The sequence below is a fragment of the Maylandia zebra genome, linkage group LG9 (assembly GCF_041146795.1).
Source record: "Maylandia zebra isolate NMK-2024a linkage group LG9, Mzebra_GT3a, whole genome shotgun sequence".
NCBI classification, from domain to species: Eukaryota; Metazoa; Chordata; class Actinopteri; order Cichliformes; family Cichlidae; genus Maylandia; species Maylandia zebra.
The window spans coordinates 23,580,451-23,602,194 of NC_135175.1; the positions used below are offsets into that span (position 1 = coordinate 23,580,451).

The 21,744-nt window shown below is 41.0% G+C and overlaps 3 protein-coding genes across 6 annotated transcripts in view; all 3 read right to left on the bottom strand.

The window, feature by feature from the left end:
- The window catches only part of ptprn2 (protein tyrosine phosphatase receptor type N2), a 152,425-nt gene extending 148,880 nt beyond the window's left edge, over positions 1-3,545 (bottom strand). The window contains exon 1 of the mRNA XM_004546830.6: positions 3,199-3,545. Coding sequence (XP_004546887.1) covers positions 3,199-3,310 — 112 coding nt within the window. The 5' untranslated portion in view covers positions 3,311-3,545. The remainder of the gene's footprint in view (positions 1-3,198) is intronic.
- A 906-nt stretch (positions 3,546-4,451) lies between these two features.
- On the bottom strand, positions 4,452-16,275 carry ncapg2 (non-SMC condensin II complex, subunit G2). Of its 2 annotated transcripts, none has more exons than XM_076888193.1 (26): positions 15,892-16,275; positions 13,281-13,463; positions 12,982-13,093; positions 12,530-12,687; positions 12,254-12,388; positions 12,041-12,135; positions 11,807-11,963; positions 11,613-11,705; positions 11,268-11,393; positions 10,959-11,138; positions 10,645-10,797; positions 10,290-10,512; positions 10,101-10,198; positions 9,189-9,359; positions 9,027-9,097; positions 8,759-8,909; positions 8,131-8,304; positions 7,912-8,028; positions 7,279-7,431; positions 6,406-6,505; positions 5,837-6,039; positions 5,615-5,749; positions 5,387-5,490; positions 5,206-5,306; positions 5,016-5,115; positions 4,452-4,919 (listed from the first exon to the last, which is right to left on the bottom strand). In XM_076888193.1, exons 1-26 carry the CDS (start codon positions 15,967-15,969, stop codon positions 4,868-4,870), a joined length of 3,423 nt encoding a protein of 1,140 aa, XP_076744308.1. In that variant the 5' UTR covers positions 15,970-16,275; the 3' UTR covers positions 4,452-4,867. The 2 variants fall into 2 exon arrangements, with proteins under 2 accessions (XP_076744308.1, XP_004546888.3); XM_004546831.3 differs by having other exon boundaries at positions 9,189-9,362.
- A 531-nt stretch (positions 16,276-16,806) lies between these two features.
- The window catches only part of esyt2b (extended synaptotagmin-like protein 2b), a 43,975-nt gene continuing 39,037 nt past the window's right edge, over positions 16,807-21,744 (bottom strand). For all 3 annotated transcript variants that reach the window (XM_004546833.4, XM_004546832.4, XM_004546834.4), the window contains 6 exons: positions 21,051-21,403; positions 20,690-20,788; positions 20,353-20,484; positions 18,238-18,343; positions 18,059-18,108; positions 16,807-17,939 (listed from right to left, as the gene is read on the bottom strand). In XM_004546833.4, the coding sequence (XP_004546890.2) occupies positions 17,870-17,939; positions 18,059-18,108; positions 18,238-18,343; positions 20,353-20,484; positions 20,690-20,788; positions 21,051-21,403 (810 nt within the window). In that variant the 3' untranslated portion in view covers positions 16,807-17,869. The remainder of the gene's footprint in view (positions 17,940-18,058; positions 18,109-18,237; positions 18,344-20,352; positions 20,485-20,689; positions 20,789-21,050; positions 21,404-21,744) is intronic.

Here is a 21,744-nt window from a genome sequence, read left to right on the forward strand (position 1 = left end):
GTTAAAGATTATATTATTGTCTCTATTTTCTGTTTGAACTCTAGAATCTGGTTAGATTTTAGTTCTTGCTACTTTTCTAATCCATTGCCCTGTAAATCTTTTTCTAGATTACTTTATATTTGATTCCCTGCATTTTAGTTCAAATTAGCCTTCCTGGTGTCATCGCATACATCGCTGTCAAGTGTTTGTCTCTGTTATGCAGTTACTCTGTTTTACTGGTCCTCTTGAGTCATTACTTTCATTTCCTTCAATATTGAATCACTTTCAGCTGTGTCTTGTTACCCCGATGTTTCCAGTCTCCCCGATTACCTCCAATATTTAATTAAAGCCCCCGTTTTCCTCAGAATCTAGAATTGTAAGGCGTTCTTGTCCATCCATCTTTGTGCGTGGGAAATGAAATAACATAAATTCTGTGGTACTTTTATTTATTTATTTTTTTCTACTTTGTTTTGTTTTTTGTTTATGAAGTCTGCATTCGGGTCTACAACCTGCAAACCTTGACAACGTGATCTGCCACTTTGTGGCTCAGTTGTTGTGCTTCCTAAACACTCCTACTTTGCAAGAATATCTCTTACAGCTGATTGTGAAACATCAAATCTCTAGAGATGCAACGTTGGCCTCCTACCACAGCACCATACTCAAATTCAGTGGGCTCTCTACAAAAACACATTCTTTCACAATGTTTGTAGAGGCAGACTTCATGGCTTGGTACTTGATTTTATACACCTGTGATAACGGGACTGAAAACACCTGAATTCAAAGATTAGGTGATGTTAGCCAGATACTTTCCCCCCCACATAATGCAGCTTAAACCTGCATTCTTTCTAATAGCTAGCAGTGGGGGACTTGTACAGCTTTACTTGATCTATGACCTCAGTAACACTCCCCCGATAAGTCAATGGTCTCGTCACCAGTTTTAAGTCTTCTTCTTTGATGTATTAAACATTTTTGTCCTATTTATTGAAAAACAACCAAACAGGCTGTGCCTACCTAGTGATGTCATAGTGCCATATCAGTCTTTTATATACAGTCTTTGGCGTGCGTCTTCTTTTCATTCTACAAAGAACATTTATCAGGAATCAGTAGTTGAGTTGACCTGTATGCAGAATCGATGAAAACACTAATGATCACTAATGCTCATCTCTTTATTCCCACACAGCAAATAATAGGTTTGGATAACTGCTGAAGTGTCTCAGGGGTGGAGTCTTTGAGCCAATGTGGAAAATGTTGTGCGTATGGACATAAATTCACACCACTACTTAAATATCACAGCCATTAACTGCATTTTCAGAGCTTGTAGCTGCAGACTTATTTTCATGTGCTCTCAGACATGCAGGATGTATACACCCACACACAGCGTGCTCTCACCGTCTCTCCCACACAAACACAACGATGTGGTTATTTTTAGATCAAGACACACATATATTTTTATATATATATATATTTTTATATATATATATATATTTATATATATATATATATATATATATATATATATATATTTATATATATATATATATATATATATATATATATATATTTATATATATATATATATATATATATATATATATATATATATATATATATATATTTATATATATTTATATATATATATATATATATATATATATATATATATATATATATATATATATATATATATATATATATATATTTATATATATATATATATATATATATATATATATTTATATATTTATATATATATTTATATATATATATATATATATATATATATATATATATATATATATATATATATATATATATATATATATATATATATATATTATATATATATTTATATATATATTTATATATATATATATATATATATATATATACACACACATATGGAGAGAGCTTTACATATGCTATATAAATAGAGTCACATCATGAGTGCACTTTGATCCAAATCTTCCCTATGACATGGCATAATCCGCAGTGGGGCTCATTAAAAACAATAACCATCCCCAACTCTCAGCCACACTCTGACAATGGAGACCTCATTCACACACACAGAAAAACACTCTGAGAATTCAATGAGAGAAATGCACTCGGGGAATATGAGCACTGACTCATTCACAAGAATTTGAAGAATAAATTAGCCAACTTGCAGAGAGAAAAACCCAGTGAACAAAAGGGTAAGTTCTGGGCTTTCCATATTATTGTATTTGTTAATCTGATCACTTAGAATATATGTGTTTATATGAGAAAATAAGACAACAGGTTACCAAAGGGCTTCCTCCTGTTCTAAATATACAGAATATGATGCAGCTCAGTGTCTGTATGAATCATCAGAGCAGAAGAGGCGACCAGAGACCTATATTCGCCTCTAGCTCATGATAAAGTTTATGAAAATATGTGCTCCGCCTCCTGATGCTGGATCAGTACATCTGATTTTTTTTTCAGTGTAAATGAGCTCACACACTACTGAAGCAGGAAAATGAATAATTTAATCTCTCATATGTCTCATTAAACGGACACAATTATCACTGCGGCTGCTCCAATACATCACTCTTTGGACATCTGCCACTCTTTTCTTTCAAATCACAGAGCAGTGTCTGAGGCAGGGCTGGAAGAACAAATCAAGGGTAATGAAAATTTACCTCAGCCAAGTCTGAATATGAAACATAGCAATATGAAATATGCCCTCTTTTCCCGGGGAGCATATAGGATGTCATCAAATATTTAACTGAGTTTAAAATTGCATGCTCCTTAAGGGAACGTGTGAGTAATTTTTATGTGCTGGGAAACTGTTAAAGGAATATGAAATGGGATGCATTGCTAGAGATGAAGGAGGTAAAAGGTGGTCACACATACAAAAAGTGTGCAGGAAAGATTGTGTCCATGAGGCCTGAGAGGTTATGTAACTTTTCCCTGTTCAGGTTTCATCCAGTCTTGCCCACGGCACAGGTAAGTTTGCACCAAGACGGTGATACACTGTTTGCAAATACCGACATTATGAGTCTCAGCATGCATTAGGAACTTTTCTGCAAAGAGAGCAACTGTTTATATTAGAGATCGAGCCAAAAGAGGGCAACTCGGGAGGATTTAGCACCACGGACAGAGCCTGTGAGCGTACATACAAAAGAAAAACAACTAAAAACCTAAAACACATGATATGTTACAAAAAAAAAAAGCAATAACAGAAAGTGGAGCACAGCTGCTTACCAAATTTTCTGTCGGCGAGGGCAGGTGAGGAGCAAAGGCTGACAGCCAATGCCGCGAAGAGGACGGGACACCAGACTGAATCCATACCGCTCCTGCCTATACTCCAATCCATCGCTCACCTCCGCTAAAACAGCATGTTGTTTAACCCCAAACTCAAAGTGTCGGCCGCTCGGAGGAGACTCACAGAGAGAGCATGTCGGAGGGCTCAGATAATAATAATAACAATACGGAAAAAAACGGGTAGAAACTGGAGCCGAAGTGGCTAAACGGCAACACAATACAGGCGTTGTTTCAGCACCACAAACAGCTACCAGCCTCACGGAGGAGCCCCTCCTAAGTTTCTGACGTCAAACACACATGGTGAGGAGGGATGATGCGTGCAGCATGCAACCGAGCCGGGAGGGGTGCATGGATGGAAAGGAGAGATGTGAATGATCACTGCCCGAAAGGCTTGCAGCCAACATACAGAAACCGGGGTGGGGGGTGAAAACCCCCACATGTTCAGATTGATTGATAGGACTGATTTAGATGACTGGGGGAAACAAATGACGCGCACTGCAGGGGAGTTACAGAAATACTGCACATGAATATCAATGAATGAGCTGCTACTACATTTCTAGAGTACAGGTGCATTAAAATAATACAATATAAATTTATTATTTATATGATATTTATAATAAAATAAATACAGGGCTAATATTAACAAAATATATATACATATATTTCATTTTATTTAATTTACTTAAATTTTTTAGCTTTAAACTTTTATATAGTACATTTTTTAATGTCTCCATTTGTGTTCATCATAGCTGTATTCGTTTTCTTTATCCACATCAGATTCTCTAAAACAACCCGGTAGAAACTAAATTTAGTAAAACTTAAAGTGAATTATGTATTACAATCTGCTACGTTCGTTTTAACCCTGGAATTTAGATGAACTGGTGACATCAACAAAATATGGCAAAAGCATATAGTTTGTTCCTTTGTGTTGGACAAAAGATGAAGCGGTGAATCTAACCACTTCATCAGGTGATGTTACCTCGTGCCACTTTTTGAGACTAGAAGCTTTGCTGTCTGCAGTGTTAACAAATATTTAAGAACCGTATGTAAAGTCTGAAAATGGAAGCGGTTCCCTCTTTGAGAATGAAAGGAAGTGAGAGGATGATTTACGGCTTGTTTTCTCTGTTATTACTCTGCAAAGCGCCGCACGGGCAAGAAAACATCTGAGGAGGAAATAAACATCAAATTTAGGCTGATTGATACTGTTTGTTTTATTCTGATTAGCAGCAAACTGCAAGCTGACAGAGCAGCAGACACATAAACAGACACACGATGAAGATATGCATTTCAAATTGTTTTCAAAAAATATATGGCGAGTGAAAGCTTAAAAGAAAAGTCCCACCATATCTCTTAAGTCAAGTTCTCAATCTGTATTTGTTAACATAAATATAGAAAGTTTGAGACATGAACTGAGTATTGTATGCCATCAAGAAATAAATACAATGCAGGAGTTTAGCGAGCCTTGGAAAACTTTGTATTCCTGGTATTAATCCAAACCCTTAAAACAAAGGTGGCTGGGGAAAATCGACCTTCAGGAAAGCAGACCAAACAAAACAAAACAAAGCAGAAAATACATCACATCGAAACTTTTGTCTTTTAAAGTTGGAACTCATAAATGCAGAATCTCATTCAAAGTCGTCACAGAAGATTCATAAATAACCCTGTTGGGGAAAAAAAAAAAAAGATGATTAGCCAAATTTAGTTATTATTATTCACAAGTCATCAAAACAAAATCATCAGATTTCCTCCTCGCTTACCTCTGGACGTCTGTGCTGTCTGCAAAGGTGACTGCATGTTTGTAAAGCTGCTGCTGGACGGACACAGCTGCGCTCTTCAAGCCCGCTTTAGACTGTCCGGCTAACAGGCGGCAAGTGAAATGTGTCGTTAGGACCAGAAGGAAAAATGTTCAGTTTTAAAGTTTTCCGTTTTTTGGAAGTGGAAGCTCACCGTGTTTGATGACCGCCAAGACGTGCAGGACGGCTGCGAGTTCAACGAGATTGCCGATGGCCTCGGAATCCACAGATGTGCAGACCTCTGCCAGAAATGCCCTAAAAGAAGCAACAGCAAACCATTAGACTCTGGAATACTCATTCATGGAAGTTAATGAAAAGAAACTTTCAATACTGACCTGGTAACAGGCTGTGACTTGAGGAGGACAGACAGCAAGATCCTGGACAAAGGAGGCATGTCGTCCACTGACTCTGGGATGATCACCGCCTCAGGATGCTCAATCTTTAAAAAAAACACGAACGTTAATATTTCCAAAAAGTCCCACATCAGTCTCAGAAAATGCAGGATAACTGTTTATAATCTGAGTGCGTCCATTGTGCTGCTACCCTCCTCTGTCAGCTCACACCTTCTGAAGCAAATGTCTCTTCTCCACAACGATAACCGCAAATAAAGTAGAGAAGACCCCGCTGAGAGGTGCTCGGTCCCAGAGTTGGGCCACCTGAAGGAAGTCCGACAGACCGGGAACAGCTGACTGACAGAGCTGCATCAGAGCAGGAAGAGGTTAAAGCTCAGTTACCGGAACAGCCAGGTCCATCAGAGACTTTAATAAATAAAAATTTTGAAAAACCTGCTTTCCTTCCTCTGGATCCTTCCTAAGGCGACGGGCCAAGAGCTCTATAATCTTCTGGAAAATGTTAGACACCACACCTAAAATAACAGTGGTTGGATCCTCCTGATTCTCTTCAGGCTCCTTGCTGTCCTCAGGTGCATAGCTGTTTGCCACCTCCTTCAAAATTGGCAACACTGCAGGGATGCACAGGTAGCCCGCTTCTGAAAACACAAAGCAGCGTTATCTTCAAATTTCATCAGTTTTTCTCAACAACCTTTTTTTCTTCTGACAAAAAAGATTGATAACTAAAAAAAGGAATGCACTATTAAGTTGTGTAGAACTGCTCCGGGGAAAACAGTGCAACGCTTTACGTCCCACTCTCCTCGTTTTCCATGAAAACGCGATGGGAGGAAGAGAAGAGTAGACATGTGGATACATTTTGCATTTGATCTCATTAAAAATAAGATGCTTTGTAAACCATGTGGAGCAACTCTCTACTTTGGGTGAAGTAGGCTATTTTCAGAAAAACAAAAGTCCTGGCATTTCTCGGCGTAAATACAGACATGCAGACCATCTGAAACGCTCACCTGAGAGGAGGATGAGCGAGCACAGGTGTAGGATTTGACCCTTGAATGTCTCATCGCCCAAACCCACGAGCAAAACGTCACGGCATACTGTCAGGAAGCTCTGTGAAGAAAACAAAACAAAAACAACAAATAGGGATTACACCCACTCTACATGTTAGCATAACGCTCATTTTTATGTCCAACACAAGCAGGTTTATTTTCAACACTCAAAGTGACAGGCTAATAAAAAAAAAAATGGAAACAAACAGATAATGCTAAAATGAGATAATAAAGCTATTTCACCACGGCAGTATTAACCGGAGGAGGCATGTACAGAGTGTGTGTGGACTGAGGCAGAACAATCAATGAAGAGTCTAAATTTACCAAGCAGAACAGAAAGTCCTGGGAGCAGGAGGAAAAAAGGCTCCACAAAAACCTAATGTTCTGGATAACAACATAACTCAGCCTCGGCGCTGTGTGCCCGGGTGAAAATGAGTGAGTTAACAATCGAAAGTGGCAATTTATGCACGAGGAGATGTGATTTAATTCGCCTGTGAGAGAAATCTTTTGCTTGGATTGACTTTACTGGTCAGATAAACCAGAACCATTCGTCACAAACCGACCTCGCATCTGAATTTATCTTTGCTCTTCTTTGAAATAGCTAATCGGTATTTCTTTAAACAGACAGGCTGATGACCCATCATGTGAGCCTAAATCACACATTTGTGCTGAATTGGAAACCAGAGCCTCGTCTCCTTTTAATGGAAACCGCACACATTTTCCTTGTTTGACCAAATTAAATGCCTCAATATTTTCAAACCCCTGCTTAAAAAAAGAAAAAAAAAGTAGCTCTTGATACAAACACATGTTCACAAAATGAACTGTGGAGCTCACCTCGGTTATCTCTGCAGCCAGCGGCTGTGGCTGAGATTTCTCAGAGTCCTCACTGTCATCATCGCTACGTTTCGCTAGAAAGGGCAGCACCCTGTCGGCTACCCACGCAGCCACATGCTCCAGAGAGAGCAGGTAGTCACGGCCATCTGACAGCTGAAAGAGAGAGAAAAGCTTTCATTTTCTTTTTTTAATTCTTTTTTCACAATTAACAAGAGGGGGGGTAGGGGAATTAAAAAAAAAACAAATCAACCCATGGCCACATTTAGCTCACAAATCTAATGGTGTTTTCACACCTGCGCCTTTGAAATCAAACTCTGGCTCCTTTTCCCCTTTGGCGTAGGTCATTCCTGCGGATGCGAACATGGTAATTACACTCAGGTGTAGAACAAAACACCTGAGCTGAGACCGTTTGAAGGAGTCCAGCTCCTAACAAACTCCAGAGCAGTTTGTGAGAACTTGATCCAACATAACAACAAAATATCTGCTGCTAATCTGAGCTAAAAGCCTTCCCGTGAAGCTTTGCATTCTGGGATACAACGGCAAACTACAGATGTGTTACTACAGTCCAGTGTTGCCTGAAATATTAACTATTAAGGTGGAGAGTCTAATGACAGAAAGTGCTATAAGCCTCACGTTATGTTGCAGATGTGCGCCGAGGCGGCCGTGGTGCTTGAAGGCGTTCAGTGCCGTCTCCACGCTGGCATGTTTGGGGTCTTCTGTGGTGGAGCTGAGATGACTGTAGAGCACCAACTATGGAGACACAAATGACAGAAAACACACTTCTAATGGAGGAACCGTTCACACTTTTCTGTCATTCGGTTCAAATATCGTACTGAATGACATGCATAATACCTTCCAGTTCCCCAGAACTGTATGCAGCTGCTTCAGTGGTTTCGCACCGAGAGCCAGGACCTTCTCACGTGTTGAAGTGTGGCTGAAAATGTGCTCCAGGTAAGCCAGCGCCAGGTCGGGTTTGGTCTCCACCGTCTCCATGATGCATACCTTTCGACCACTGGTCGCCTTGTCCTTAAGATGACCACAAAAAAAGAGAAATTTTTTTTTAAAAGAATAGAAAATCTAACTTTTTTTTTCATGAAAAGTGCCAATTTCTACAATAGTACAGAGAGAACCCAACAATGCTGTGAGCAAAGATTTGGTGACAGTGGTGAGGAAGAACACTCTTGACAGAAAGTTAAATCGTCATCTGTCATGAAAGGAAAGAAAAGACGAAAGAAGAGGAGCACAGAGAGACCACAAACAAACGAGACATAACACAAACTTTGTGAGAAAGTGGTCAAAAGTTAGAGGCAGTCGTTGTAGATAATGCCAGAGGAGTGAAAGAGCAGTATATCTAAGGGCCACCTGATCCAGCTGTAATCATAAGCTTTATTAAAAAGTTTAAGGCTAATCTTAAACTTTTGTGTTCTGGAGACAGACAAAGAAGACTGCAAAGATGTCAGGCATTGCATAAAGCGAGTACCTTTTTGGGCAGGGACTCTGTGAGCCAGTCAGTGATGAGCTCCAGGATGTCAGCAGCCTGGCCCCAGCTACAGAGGCAGTCGAGCAGCTGGCTGTACTGTGCTGGAGCAGCTCCCGAGTCCATCCTCCTTAGTCTAGACATGACTCCACAGCTAGGAGTAAGAAAGCAGGATGAAGGAGAGGATTATCCAGGATGTTTTTGGTAAAAGAAAAAGCAACAAAAACATAAAAATCTGAGTCAGGAAAAAAAAAAAAAAAAAGCTGCTCACCTGAACATCGGCACTGCAGTCGGGGGCATAAACGAGGCCAGCTGTATGAGAGGAACAGTAGCTCGCTCATCCTGGAAAACAAATCATGACTGCTTACATTTATTCAGGGGACAAAAATAAATATATAAAAAATACAACAGCACCACACTGCAGTGGACGTACCTCAAAGGCCTGGAAATACTTGGACATGACAGAGCCAAACTTGGCACACGTATACTTCTGGGCCTCTTCATTTTGTTTCAGGGCTTTCGAGACACTTCTCCACAGGATGACCACGACCTCCAGCAAACTGGACACGATGGTCATGTCTTTCCCCAACAAGGCAGGTGCCGCCTGCTGAGATGAACAGACACACAGAGGACACAGCCTGAGCTCGTGTTTCAGCACATTTTCTTCTTATCTCTGCAGTTCCACTAGTGGCCACACGAGGCTGGATTTAACCCTTTACAGCAGAAATAAACATGTTTACACCCTGGAACCAAAAGAATTCACCTCTGTGAAATCCTGATAACTGCATCGGTGGTTATTTTTACACATCTCCGGCGGCTGTAGGCACTACCTGTTTGCTAGGCTTCCTCCACTAATTTAAGTCAATGATGTGAACTTAGAGACACGTTTGTGCCATTTGTGGCTTTCGAAGTGTTTTCATGTAATTATGTGACTAATAATAATGCTTCCTGTGGAGTTAATGGCACAGCTGGCCCAAGAAGTTTCTGCTCAGGTTTTTTTTGTTTTGTTTTTGAGTAAATCTTTACTATTTTTTAAAATATATTAATACTCATGTGAAGGTGTCTGTGTGAGGCACTCATTCAGTTTGTGGATGCAGCTTTTTTTTTTTTAAGCAGTACACTTTCTATTCTAATTATGGACACTTTACACTCTGAAAAACAAAAACAGCAAGAGCCAATTTGCTGAAACAGGAAACAAACAGTGGGTGGCAACGAGGTAGGATATTATTTTTTTATATACATACTTCCATGGTGTACTGTTTCAATCAATCAAAAAGTCATCTAAATAAATTCAGATTTGACTTAATGCGCGCACATTAAGTCAGTCTGTGTGTTTCCGTCTTACTGCGCTGTTCTCTTTGTTGCTGTCATTGATGTCAGTCATGTCACAGTCAACCTGGATGCAGCTGTTCAGGACACGACGAATGGCCAACATCAGCTTTACTGGAGGAGAAGATAAAACGGTACAAGCATATTTAAAATATCCAAAACACAGCATGCAAAAATAAATCAGGTTTTGTTGCTGTGCATTTACTTAAGTTAGTGGGTGCTGTGTGTCTATAAGCAAACTGGTAGAATTTCCTGGCAGCCATGGGGTTCATCTGGATGAGGGTGATGCAGCGGTTACACCACTCCTTCTCCGACTCGTTGACCGGGAAGAACGACTTGAACAGCAAGTCGACGATACGCTTGGAAACCGAGTGTGAGTCAATGGCAAGGCGGGCCAGCAGGTGGTCCATGTTGCACACGTCCCAGAACTGGAGATTGGTAGATAGAGGAGATAAATGACAAGTAAAATTTGTGTTAACAGGCGTCTTTGGATTCCTCTGTTTCAATGAGGGACAGCGACAGCCTGTTAAAGCTTTTAAAAAAACCTACACATACATTACCTTTGCAGCACGCACTGCTTTGACCTTCATAAGCATGTCGAGGAAAGCTATCCGGACTTTCTCTGAGTTATCATGAAGGCTGTATTTGAGGGTAGGTAAGAGTTTCTCCAGAAGTGGATGGCTGAGAGCGTTGTCCAGGACAATAGTCAGACACTGGAGAAGGAGGGTAATTACACAAACCACAAGTCATTAAATAAATTATCCATGACTCATGCAAATCCAACGATAGTTATTCCGCATAATTAACTGGCAAAATGTCAGGACAGCGATTTCTTTCTCTTCTTTCAGGAAGGAAAAGAAGCCACATTTTCCACCTTGAACACTGAGCAGCGGACATCAGGGGAGCTACTGTCAGCCGCCAGCTCCGCCACCAGCTTCTTCACGAAGTCTGTGATGATTGTAGGTGGGAGGAGCTCCCAGCATTTAGCCAGGATCTTGCAGACACCCAGGGTGGCGTTGGAGCGCACTGTCGGGTGAGGATCATCAAGGAGGTTCTGGGATGACAACAGGTGACATTTACGATTCTGTCTGCGCTCAGACAACGCTAGTTTAGAAATGCTTTGTGCTACTGAGATACACCGAATATTCCCTTAATGCCTGGCGGGGGTTTGAAAGGTTCTCACCATTGCTGTGTCCAGTTGCTTTTGAATGTTCTCGTCTATCTTCTCGTTGCTTTCACTCGAGTCGTAAAATGGGAAAGCCTCGGTGAAAAGCAAAGTGGAATTTGCACGCACCTCAAAGTTAGGAGCCTGAATAAATCAAACAGAAACACATTAGATTAGAATTAAATGTCAAAAATTCAGGGTTCAGCTGGCTCACGATGGGCCTTTTGAGGGTTGACTGTGCACATAATCTCAACTGGTCTGTATATACTTAAATGTGTGGATCGTCCTCTCATTAATTAATAATATTCTACTTGGTTTTTTTTGCTTGAAAGCGAGGCTAAAACTTGTATGAAATACGCGTACACTGAGAGCTTTCCAAAGTATGGGCCTGTAGAGATTATAGAGCATCTTGTCCACGTTGCGGCAGTCCTTCCTCATGTGGAAATAGCTCACAATCTGAATATGAGACAAAGAGAGCAGAGAATGACACTCCATACGATGAATATGAGGACTAAAAACATCTTTAAAACATGCACATTTTTTATTTTACAGTCTACCTGTCGGACTTTGGAATGCACAGGAGAAGCTCTATGAAGGAAGATCGCATTCTGCATGAAATCCTGAATGCATAAGCTCTCGATCTTCTCCAAGAACTCCCCACTAGCCTTCTTCCATGCTCTGAAGTAGATCTCTGCAATATGAGCAGTGATGGGCCTGAATGGAAGAGTTTAGTTGTTATTAACATGAAAAGAAAAGTGAGCGTGTCGGCGAGAAAAGACTGGGGTTCTTACTTGCTGTAAAACTCCAGCTGGTTTTTGATTGTGCCGTGAATAACCCAGATGAAGTTGACGTTCCAGCTGAAAAGAAACACCAGGAATCGCTTTCCCTGTGACAATATACACATCATCAGACTGACAGCTCGAGAGGGAAGCCACGACGATAAAAATAAATAAAGCAGGGAGTGAATCGTGAAAACAAGCACGCAACGGCTGAGCATAACTCACATCATCGTTTCTAATGTGAGCAGGGCGGTGAAAGCACTGAAGCAACAAGTCGATTATCTGCTTGTTTTCTTCTGATGTGTAGTCAAGACTCAAAAGCACGTCATGGAGCCTCCACACTCTCTGGATCTCAGCTCCCTGACAAGAGATCACAAAGGTTACCAGTTATCAGCAGACTGCTGTGAGACGCACTGGATACTGATGGAAAACATTTCTTTCAGAGTGAAAACCTGCTGAAAGAGCTGAGGAGCTGACATGTGACTGAGGGGTTACACTCACTGGTTTCTTGAGAATGAAGCTCTTCTGAAGAGACACAAAGAAAGCAGTGCGCCCAAACCGTTCTTTCTCCTGCAGCCCTTTCTTCCACCAGGCCTCACACAGCGCGTGGATGTGGTTCTGCAGAGGTGCCTCTGAGACAGGAAGCGACACCAGTACATCTGAAGGACACCGACACACACAGATGCTCATTATTATTTAAGCTTTCTGAAAACGTCCACGATTCATCTCATAAACTGAGCAATTATGATGGTTTCTCAGGTTGTTTTTTCATAGCTGGTAAAAGAATTGGTACTTATAACAGCTGGTTTCTACTCTTACAGGATAATCAAAGCTCTATAATGTATATATTTATAAGTTAGGTATAAATATCTATCCATCTATCTATCTGAATGGGAAGAGCATCATATGCAACTCATTTGCTGTAAAAATGTGCAAAAAACACAAACACTCACCGTGAAGACGCCGGGTAACTTCCAGAAGGGGGCTATAGGGGTCGTCTTGTAAAACCTGCAGAGACACTGTAGAGACGAGCGTCACGCCGTCCACAACAGCCACAGCGTGTTTCTGGGAAAAAAGTTAATGAACCAGATGTTAAAAAATACAATTAAGCAAAATGTGAAAAAGCTTAAAAGCAATGTGATATTACAAAAATCAACATAGGAGTGCTTTGCATACATCTAGTCCTTAATATTCGAATAATATCACTGACAAAGACTAAGCATGGGGTCAGTGAGCTGATCCTTTTACTCACAGAGTCTGCAGTGGGCTCCTCCTGCATGCCCTCCTCCTCCCTCCTGCCCTCCCAGCGCTCTGTGGGAAACTCCAGCAGGACGTCCTGAAGCAGAGATGCCAGTCTTCTCCACAGGGCCTCCCTCTGCTCTCTGGGCATCTCCTGCAACACCTCCTCCACATCGAAGGGCTCGGCTTTGTCCTTCTGCTCAGATTTATAGACAGACAGGCGCAGCTTTGACTGGACAGCCATGTGTTATGCACATTTAATAAAAATATAATAACTGAAGAAATGATTTTTGTCTGTAATTCCAATGTCAATTGTGACCGCCACATTAAAAAAAAGATATTTGAGAGAAAAGGATGATCATGCATTTTTTTCTCACTTCACCTTTCAGCACATCCATTTTTTCTCCATAAAAATCCACAATTTACTTCTCACCAGGCTGAGTCAGACTTAGTTTAGGTCACATTTATTTATTTTTTATTTGAAATATAATTAAAAGTTCAAGTCTGCCTTAATGACAAACCACACAAAGGACAAATTTCTTCCTTTTTTACCCCACCGGATGCTAAAACTACCCTGATATTAATATTCTGAATTTGTCACAGCTAACTCTTACATACTGTTCAGGTCAAACCTAATTTAACATTTCTTTTATTTTCATTTCTTTCTTTTTTTTAATGGGGCATGGGTGACAGAGTTGTAGGGGGACCTGTCTATGTTCCCACCATGCTCGGGTTCCTGCAGACACCTGCTGGTCTATGAACGGTCATGGGGGGAATCTCCATACATGAGGGTTAAACAGGCTTATCATCAATAAATTATGCTGGGTGGTTTTGCCTTGTCTCTCTGTAACACTTGTGGACTTATGTGCTGTGATTGCTTAATATCCATCTGTGACATAACTCTGAGAAAAGCCTCAGCTCGGGCTGCAGTGTGAGTACTGACAGGAAGTAGAAAGAAAGGTCATGTTTCTCTCATTTTGGCTTCTCTCCATTGACTCCCTGTTAAACCAAAGGCAGAATTTAAAATTGTCCTCCTCACATTCAAAACCCTTTAATCACTGAGCTCCATCACATTTTAAAGACCTCACAGTGTAAAACTGAGCACTTTTATTTCAGAGTACAGGCCTCCTACGGCTATAAAAGAGTACATTTGCAGAGCATTCAGCTGGATTCAGGAAGGGCAGAGCCTCTCTGCTTTAAAGTTGGGCTTAAATTATATTTATACACAACTTTGTATCCTGCAGTTTGGGAGTTTTCCTCCCTGTACCTTTTTCCAGGCTCGTCTCCATCTGCTCAGTCTAAGATTTTGGAGGGTGAAGCAACCAATTACATGACAGCAACTCAGTGCATTTAGACATGTAGACACACAACTGAAGTTCAAATGTAGCATGAGCATGTAGAATAAAGGTGATTTAAAATACTTTGAATCTGGCGTTGTTGTCTGTGCCACACGGGCTGGTCTGAGTATTTCAGAAACTGCTGATCTGCTGAGATTTTACCACACAGCCATCTCTAGGCTTTACAGTGAGCTGCATTTCTCTGGGTGAAAATGCCTTGGTCACGGGAGAATGGCCAGACTGCTTTAAGCTGATAGGAAGGCAACAGTAAGTAAAATAGCCACTCATTACAACCAAGGTATGCAGAAGAGCATCTCTGAATGCACCACACGTCATACCGTAAGCAGATGGGCTACAGCAGGAAAAGACCACACCAGCTGCCAGGCCTTTCAGCCGAAAACAAGAAACTGAGGCTACAATCTGCACAAGCTCACCAAAATTGGACAGTAAAAGATCAGAAAAACCTTGCCTGGTCTGATGAGTCCCGATTTCTGCTGTGACATTCAGATGGCAGGGTCAGAATTTAGCATAAAAAACATGAAAGCATTGATCCATCCTGCCTTGCATCGATGGTTCAGGCTGCTGTGATGTAATGGCCTGGAGGATATATTCTTGGCACACTTTGGACCCATCAGCTTCAGTTGAGTATGGTTTAAATGTCACAGCTACTGGATTCGTGTTGATGACCACCTCCATCCAATTATGAAAACAGCGTCCCCATCTTCTGATGGCTGCTTGCAATGCCACAAAGCTCAAATCATCTCACACTGCTTTCTTGAACATGGCAGTGAGTTCACTGCACTCAAATGTCCCAAACCGTCACCAGATCGAGATCATGGATGTGCTGCTGACAAATCTAAAGCAACTGTGCATTGCTGTCATGTCAATATGGAGCAAAATCTCTGAGGAATATTTCCATCATCTTCTTAAATCTCTGCCACAAATAATTAAAGCATTTCTGAAGGCAAAAGCAAGGTGTACCTAATAATAACAGGACTTAACACGATGAGCCTGTCTTAGCTTATTGAACAGGAGTGCATGCATTTTCTTGATATTTCTGATTTATTTTATGCTTGAGTAAATCAAAGCCTATTAAAAAAATAGTCTGAAAGATTTTTATTATCATCTTGGTGACTTTTCCTTTGGTTATAGGCCAAAACCTCTTTGGTGAGTATTAAAAAAACATGTAGGAGGGAAAAATGTTTACTTTACAACAGACAGTAAAAGTTTGTCAAAGTTGGGATCGAAACCAGCATTGTCAAATAGTTAGTTGAGTTAGCTACTTACGTGAAGCTGAATAAAGCGAAGAAAGTCCTCCACATTTTCTTTACAGACTGCTTCTAAAAATGCCTCTCGCTTGGACATGGTTCCTGCTTCCACAGTGATCCGAGGTAACCGTAAGTTTTCCTGTAATGCTGCTATGAAGCCACTATAGCGTTAGCTTGTCTCGCTGTAACAACTCCACAACAACAAATATGGCAGTCCGTTTGTTGTTACCGTCAAAAGTGCTAATTGCAGACTCAGGGTTGGCTGGTATTAAGGCTCACAATGATGCGCATCTGAATTAAGCAGCATTTCCTTCGTCTGTTACCTTTTTATTAAGGATTTTGTGAAAGGAAACAGTGAAATGACAGCGAGCCATAACAACAGTAAACCCGCGCAAATTTGGATAAAGTCGGTTCCACACGTCATCACGTTTGTTTCGACGCCGACGTACAGTTGCAATTCCCGCTTTTGCCACTGGATGGCGGCAAACCACTACAGATGTTCTGTGTCTCAAAAAGCGTAAACGAGTAACATTATCGCGTTTTCGTATTACTTTTTCTGTGGATGATTCATATTATGGATTACACCCCAGTCAAGAGACATTTATTTGCAAGGCGCACACCAAGCCTCACATAATATATCGTAATTCAAAGTGTTTATTATTCAGTCTTTGCTAGATTTACTATGCATTCAAGTGATTTCAGAATAATCGGAAAAAGGACAACTCGAAAAAAATCACCTCAATGCCAACCGAAGATTAAAAAAAACAATTAGGAAATTCCCTTAATTGCTTTTTAGGTACGCAGAAAACGACAGGTCACTGGTCCTTGTTAACCTTCCCATATGACCTGCTCGACCTCCTGAGCTTCAGCCAACCTGAAACTTAGCAAATATATCTTGTTGTTCAAACGAGACCAAAATACAAGACATCATCCGTTTGATTTTCATATTCCAAATTTAAGCACAACTTTAAGCACAACAAAGTTGCAAAATTTGGGGAACATCACAGAAGCACATGATAATGGGGTATTAAAAAAAGCACACCAACGTTCACAAGATAAAACATGTATTCATCAAAAGCCATCCAAAATAATAACAATAAGAAGGCAAGTAAATTATATTTCTGTGAGTTTTTTAAGGCACAGGATAGATAACCAGAAATGTATTTAACAGCTCCCATGAAACTCATAACTGCAAGGCAAAAACATACACAAGCATGACTAGGATGCATCATCTTGACACAGACTCTGGCAGCCCTGCTCATAAAATGCAAAAACTGTTGTCCCTGTTCATGTTTTTCAGTTTTTTCAACTTACATTTAGTTTGAAAACAGTCAAACCCTTATTCAAGTATCCTTTGCATAATGCACAGAGCTTGCTCATAGCCCTAAAATGTCCCCAAGTCTCATTCAGAATCAACCACCATTGCACAAATCTCCTAAAATATACACAGCACAGCAGTCGTTTTATTCTTTGCATATCGGCATTCCATGTTTGTAATCAAGCATTAATAACGAGAGGTAAGCGATCAATCAACACTGCGTGCCAAAGGAAAATCAAAATCTCAAATCAGGACTGCTACTTAAGCATATATTTGTGTGCATCAGTTCCTTTGGTTAGTTTTCTCAGACAACAAATGAAAATTCTTCACATTTTAACAAACCGGATACAAAGTCATAAGAATCGTGACAGATTTCAACACGAATCCTCCAAGGTAAGTATAATGCCATGAAAACCCCTGCAAATTCTTATAACTATATATATTTACATTAAAACACTGAAAACAGAGACAAGGCAGTAAGTGTGTTTGAACAAATTAAAATATGTTACAACATCTTCCAATCAGGCTCATGAACGATTAACAGGAAATTTTGACAAAAATAAAACTAAACATGATGAAATTATTCCTGTTAACTAAATGGAAATTATATATGAATACAACAGAAGGATGTGCCCTTAGGTTAACAAGATAACTATGTTACAGAAGAGAGGTGGTGCCACTACGTGACGACGGGGTCTTGAATACTTTTTGTGGCTTGAGACGACAAACCGTCTTCACTTAGATAATACCTGCAACAGAAAATGATGAAATTAGATATTTAAGGACAGAAATTTGCTTCTTTTTTTTTTTTTTTACCCCCAAGAATCAACTCAATGTTGTACAGGAAACACATAAAATGCTAGTTTACCACTGTGTGATTCCTTTTGCTATGTCATCTCCACTTAAATCCACCAGAACCTGTAATGTTAGGCAAAAAACAAAGAAAAAGAACAAGAAATGTTTAGAATCAGCACCTGCATTGATGGCTCGAAAAGCGATAAAAACGTCAGTGCGTAAGCCACTACAGGGAAAACCTGCAGGAGATACCTTTCCCAGAAGCCCTTTGTGTTTGGACAGGATGCTCCCTCCATTCTTCACAGCAACATCCAGAGTTCTCCTGTAGAGCTCCACAATAGATACACTAAACTCAAACCTGCAAACACACACACACGCACACAAACATAAGCATACACTTTTTATGTTTAGCATAAAATCCAGATTGTCTTTGTCTGGGCCTTCTCTACGTATCCCTTTTGTCCCTCTGCATTTTCTTGCAGGGTCCTGGTGGGTGAAGTGAATCAGTGTAAATGGGACCACCCGGCCGGTCTGCCTGGATGCATTTAAGAGCTGCTTGTCTCAGGCTTTGCTCTACCTTGTTCTCCATCCACTTAGCACCATGCAATTTCTACGGCTGCCTAAAGATTCAGACAGTGCTGACTAAAAAGAGTGGGGACTAACAGCGATGTGATGAACAGAAACAAAGACATTTAGGAACTTTGTAGCTGGCAGCGCAAAGTGGACGGGCCCCAAGTTAAACTTTTTCTCAAATTTGGGGCAAGCCATTAAAGTAACCACCAATGAGAGGATACTATCGACTGATATAAGACAAGGTGGTGAATACAGTACAGGGATGCCAAGGAAACTGGAGCCGGGGATGTCCACTAGTGACCAACTGTCAACAAACAAACTGATGTGTGACAAATGAATTGTTTTACATGTGGACAGGACTTAACTCAGTCACGTATGGTCACAAGCTTTTCTGTAATGACTGAAAGAAAGAGATCACAGATACAAGCTTTCTCCGGTGTCTGGCTCAGCCTTTGGCTCATTTGAGGTAAGGGGGTAGAGTAAAGCTGCCACTCCTCCACACAAAAAGAAGGTAGATGAGATAGTTCAACTATCGGACTGGGATGCATCATGGATGAGGTGTACTGTCCTACTGGGTGGAGGCAATGGGGCAGGTCCAGGACATGCTGCAGAGATCTGGAAGAGCTGGAGAGGGAGGCCTGGTTATCACTGCTTTGACTAACAGAGTAGCAGAAAACGGATGGATGGATAAACAGGCGATTGAGTGCGTTGAAACTGGGTCTTTGTCATGGCTTAGTGGCCAGACTATGACAAATATGGGGATTGTTCTGGTCCTTTAAACAAAAGCTAAGGCAAAGAAATTTGCCTTAGCTTTTGCAAACTGTAGAAAATTATTTGACTTTGAATTCACAACAAAGCAGCATACACTAGTGTAAACTTGAGGCCTTGCATGGTTTGTTTGGCTTGCTAACCACATTGTGGAGAGACAGATAAGTTGGTTTAAGTTGGTATTTGTGATTTGTGATTTCAACATGGTGCCAGTGGGGTTTAAGTAAGTGCCAGCAGGTGCTTAAGTGTTTGTGTGAGTCCATAATCTCTTTCTCTTTGACCTCAAGTCTTCTGTTCTAGCCCCTCCACAGCTATTGTTAACAATTTCATCAGCCTCCCCTGCTAATAGTTAAACTGCAAACCAGCATCAAGTGTTTCTGACATGGGCATATTGCCTCTCTAAGTTTGCACTAAGTCATCAAAACTTTGAAAACCCCTGCAGGCTCAAGATGGCTGATAATCAATACAACTGCATCAATAGCCAGCGGGACTAGGAAAGCACCGACGTGCTAACTCCAGCCTACACGAAGGAGCTGAATGATGCGATCGGCTTTCATCCCTGAGGCTAAAAGATTTAGTCTGAGCACTGAAGCTCAACTGCAAACAAAAGTGTCCAAAACAAACAGAAACTCGAGGTGATGGATCCACAGCGGCCACATGTGATACGAATCTCAGCTCAGCAGGGTCATATTGTCTGTGCAAGCTCTTTTCTTCAGTAATAAAAAAGCTCTGTTGCTAGAAAAAATTAAATATTCCACAACTGCACCCTTGCTGTCGGTCTGAATTCAAGAAGGACCCTGAAAATATAACTGAACATTAAAACTGGAAATAAAAGGAAAGCTTTGAAGGACTCTCAAAACACAGCCAGTTATCCAATTAGTACAGCGGCACAACTGCAGCTAAAGGCAGAAATATTCTCAGAGCTTATAACAATCGGACACAGGTGAAGCAAAACAACAGATCCCCAATAGTCACATTACGTTACAAATCTGCAAGGAATCTCAGCAAGTACTGATGCAAACCCACGTCTGATCGTAAACAGGATTAAGAGTCCTCTTCATTGTGCTTGTCTTCCTCTTCCCCGTCCGGCTCTTGTCAGGCAGCAAATAGAGGCGTATGAAGGGGTCCGAGCCATCTTTGGTGAAGGCTATCAAGTTGCTGAGGACACACAGGACAAACGTGTTTTCACTCACATGTTGCCAGGCACGTGTTGCTTGTTAAATCTTTACAGTTAGCAGCTCCACAGGAAAGAAAGTGATTTGAATACCACAAACTCAAGTTAATGGCACAAAGAGCCCAAAAACAAAAAGTCCTTCGAACCACTTTGTGTAAATTCAGTGTATTGTAGTAGTTTGGAGCTCACCGGCAGGCGTGCACCACCACAATGAGTTTATTCCTCTGGGAGCTGTGTCGAACAGTCAGCTGGATCTCACCCAGGGGGTACTGGCTGGGGGCCGAGCCGCTATAAACACACCAAAGTCAGTCAGTGTCACGTCCAGGTGCTGCGGTCGAATTTACAAAGTGCATGCATACAGGGACTGATTAATTGTTTGACAGGTAGGCTGATAAAATATTTATAAAGATGAATATTCAAAAATCACGATGACATTTAGATGGAGGCCAGAATTTAAATGAAGTTGATGGAAAAACAATAAGAAACCCTGAGATGAGCCAAGCTGGAAAATAAACAATAATAAAAGTAATATGTCATATCTGCCATTTACTTCTGCAGCTGACGAAGCCTTTGCTGAAGCTCCACAGTGGCAATAGGCAGGGAGATATCCGATGCCAGGCTGGCTGTGGACTTGTTGTGCGGCAGGTGTTTCTGGGAGCTTGACATGGCGGTGGTCAGGTTGGTGGTACTGTAGCGATGGCTGGCTCCGTACGGCTCGCCGTCCCTGTCCTTGAGGTTGAGAGTGGAAGCTTCTATAGGATGCGAATGCGTGGGCGGAGGCAGCGGCGAATCTGAGGCTGATGGTCTCAGGGACGAGGCTGGGGGTGCCTGTGGCACGCCGGACTTGTTGACCTGGACTGAAGAAGGCTGGTCTGGGGACACTTGCTTCTCCAAGGACAGGATCTAGACAAAGACATGAAGATGTTTAGTTGATTGACAATAGAAAATAAGAAGTTAAAGTTAATGTAAGTGCTGTCATTTCACGTGAAAAGTCTCTAAATTTAGCAGACCTTTCTAAACCGTGTTTTTCTTCAATTTTATTATGTTTTTTTTAAGAGTCTGCAAAGTAATTTCTCTTCTAAATGTATGTTGGTTGTGCTTCAATATGGAGAAACTGTTTTAGAGCAGGTCAATATTTTAATGTAGCTGCATTCCTTTTTTTAATTGGATCACAGTCATTCAGTATAATACGCTTCATTTTGGTCTCAAGAAGGGCAATGCAGTTTGTTTGTTATAGCTTCCTG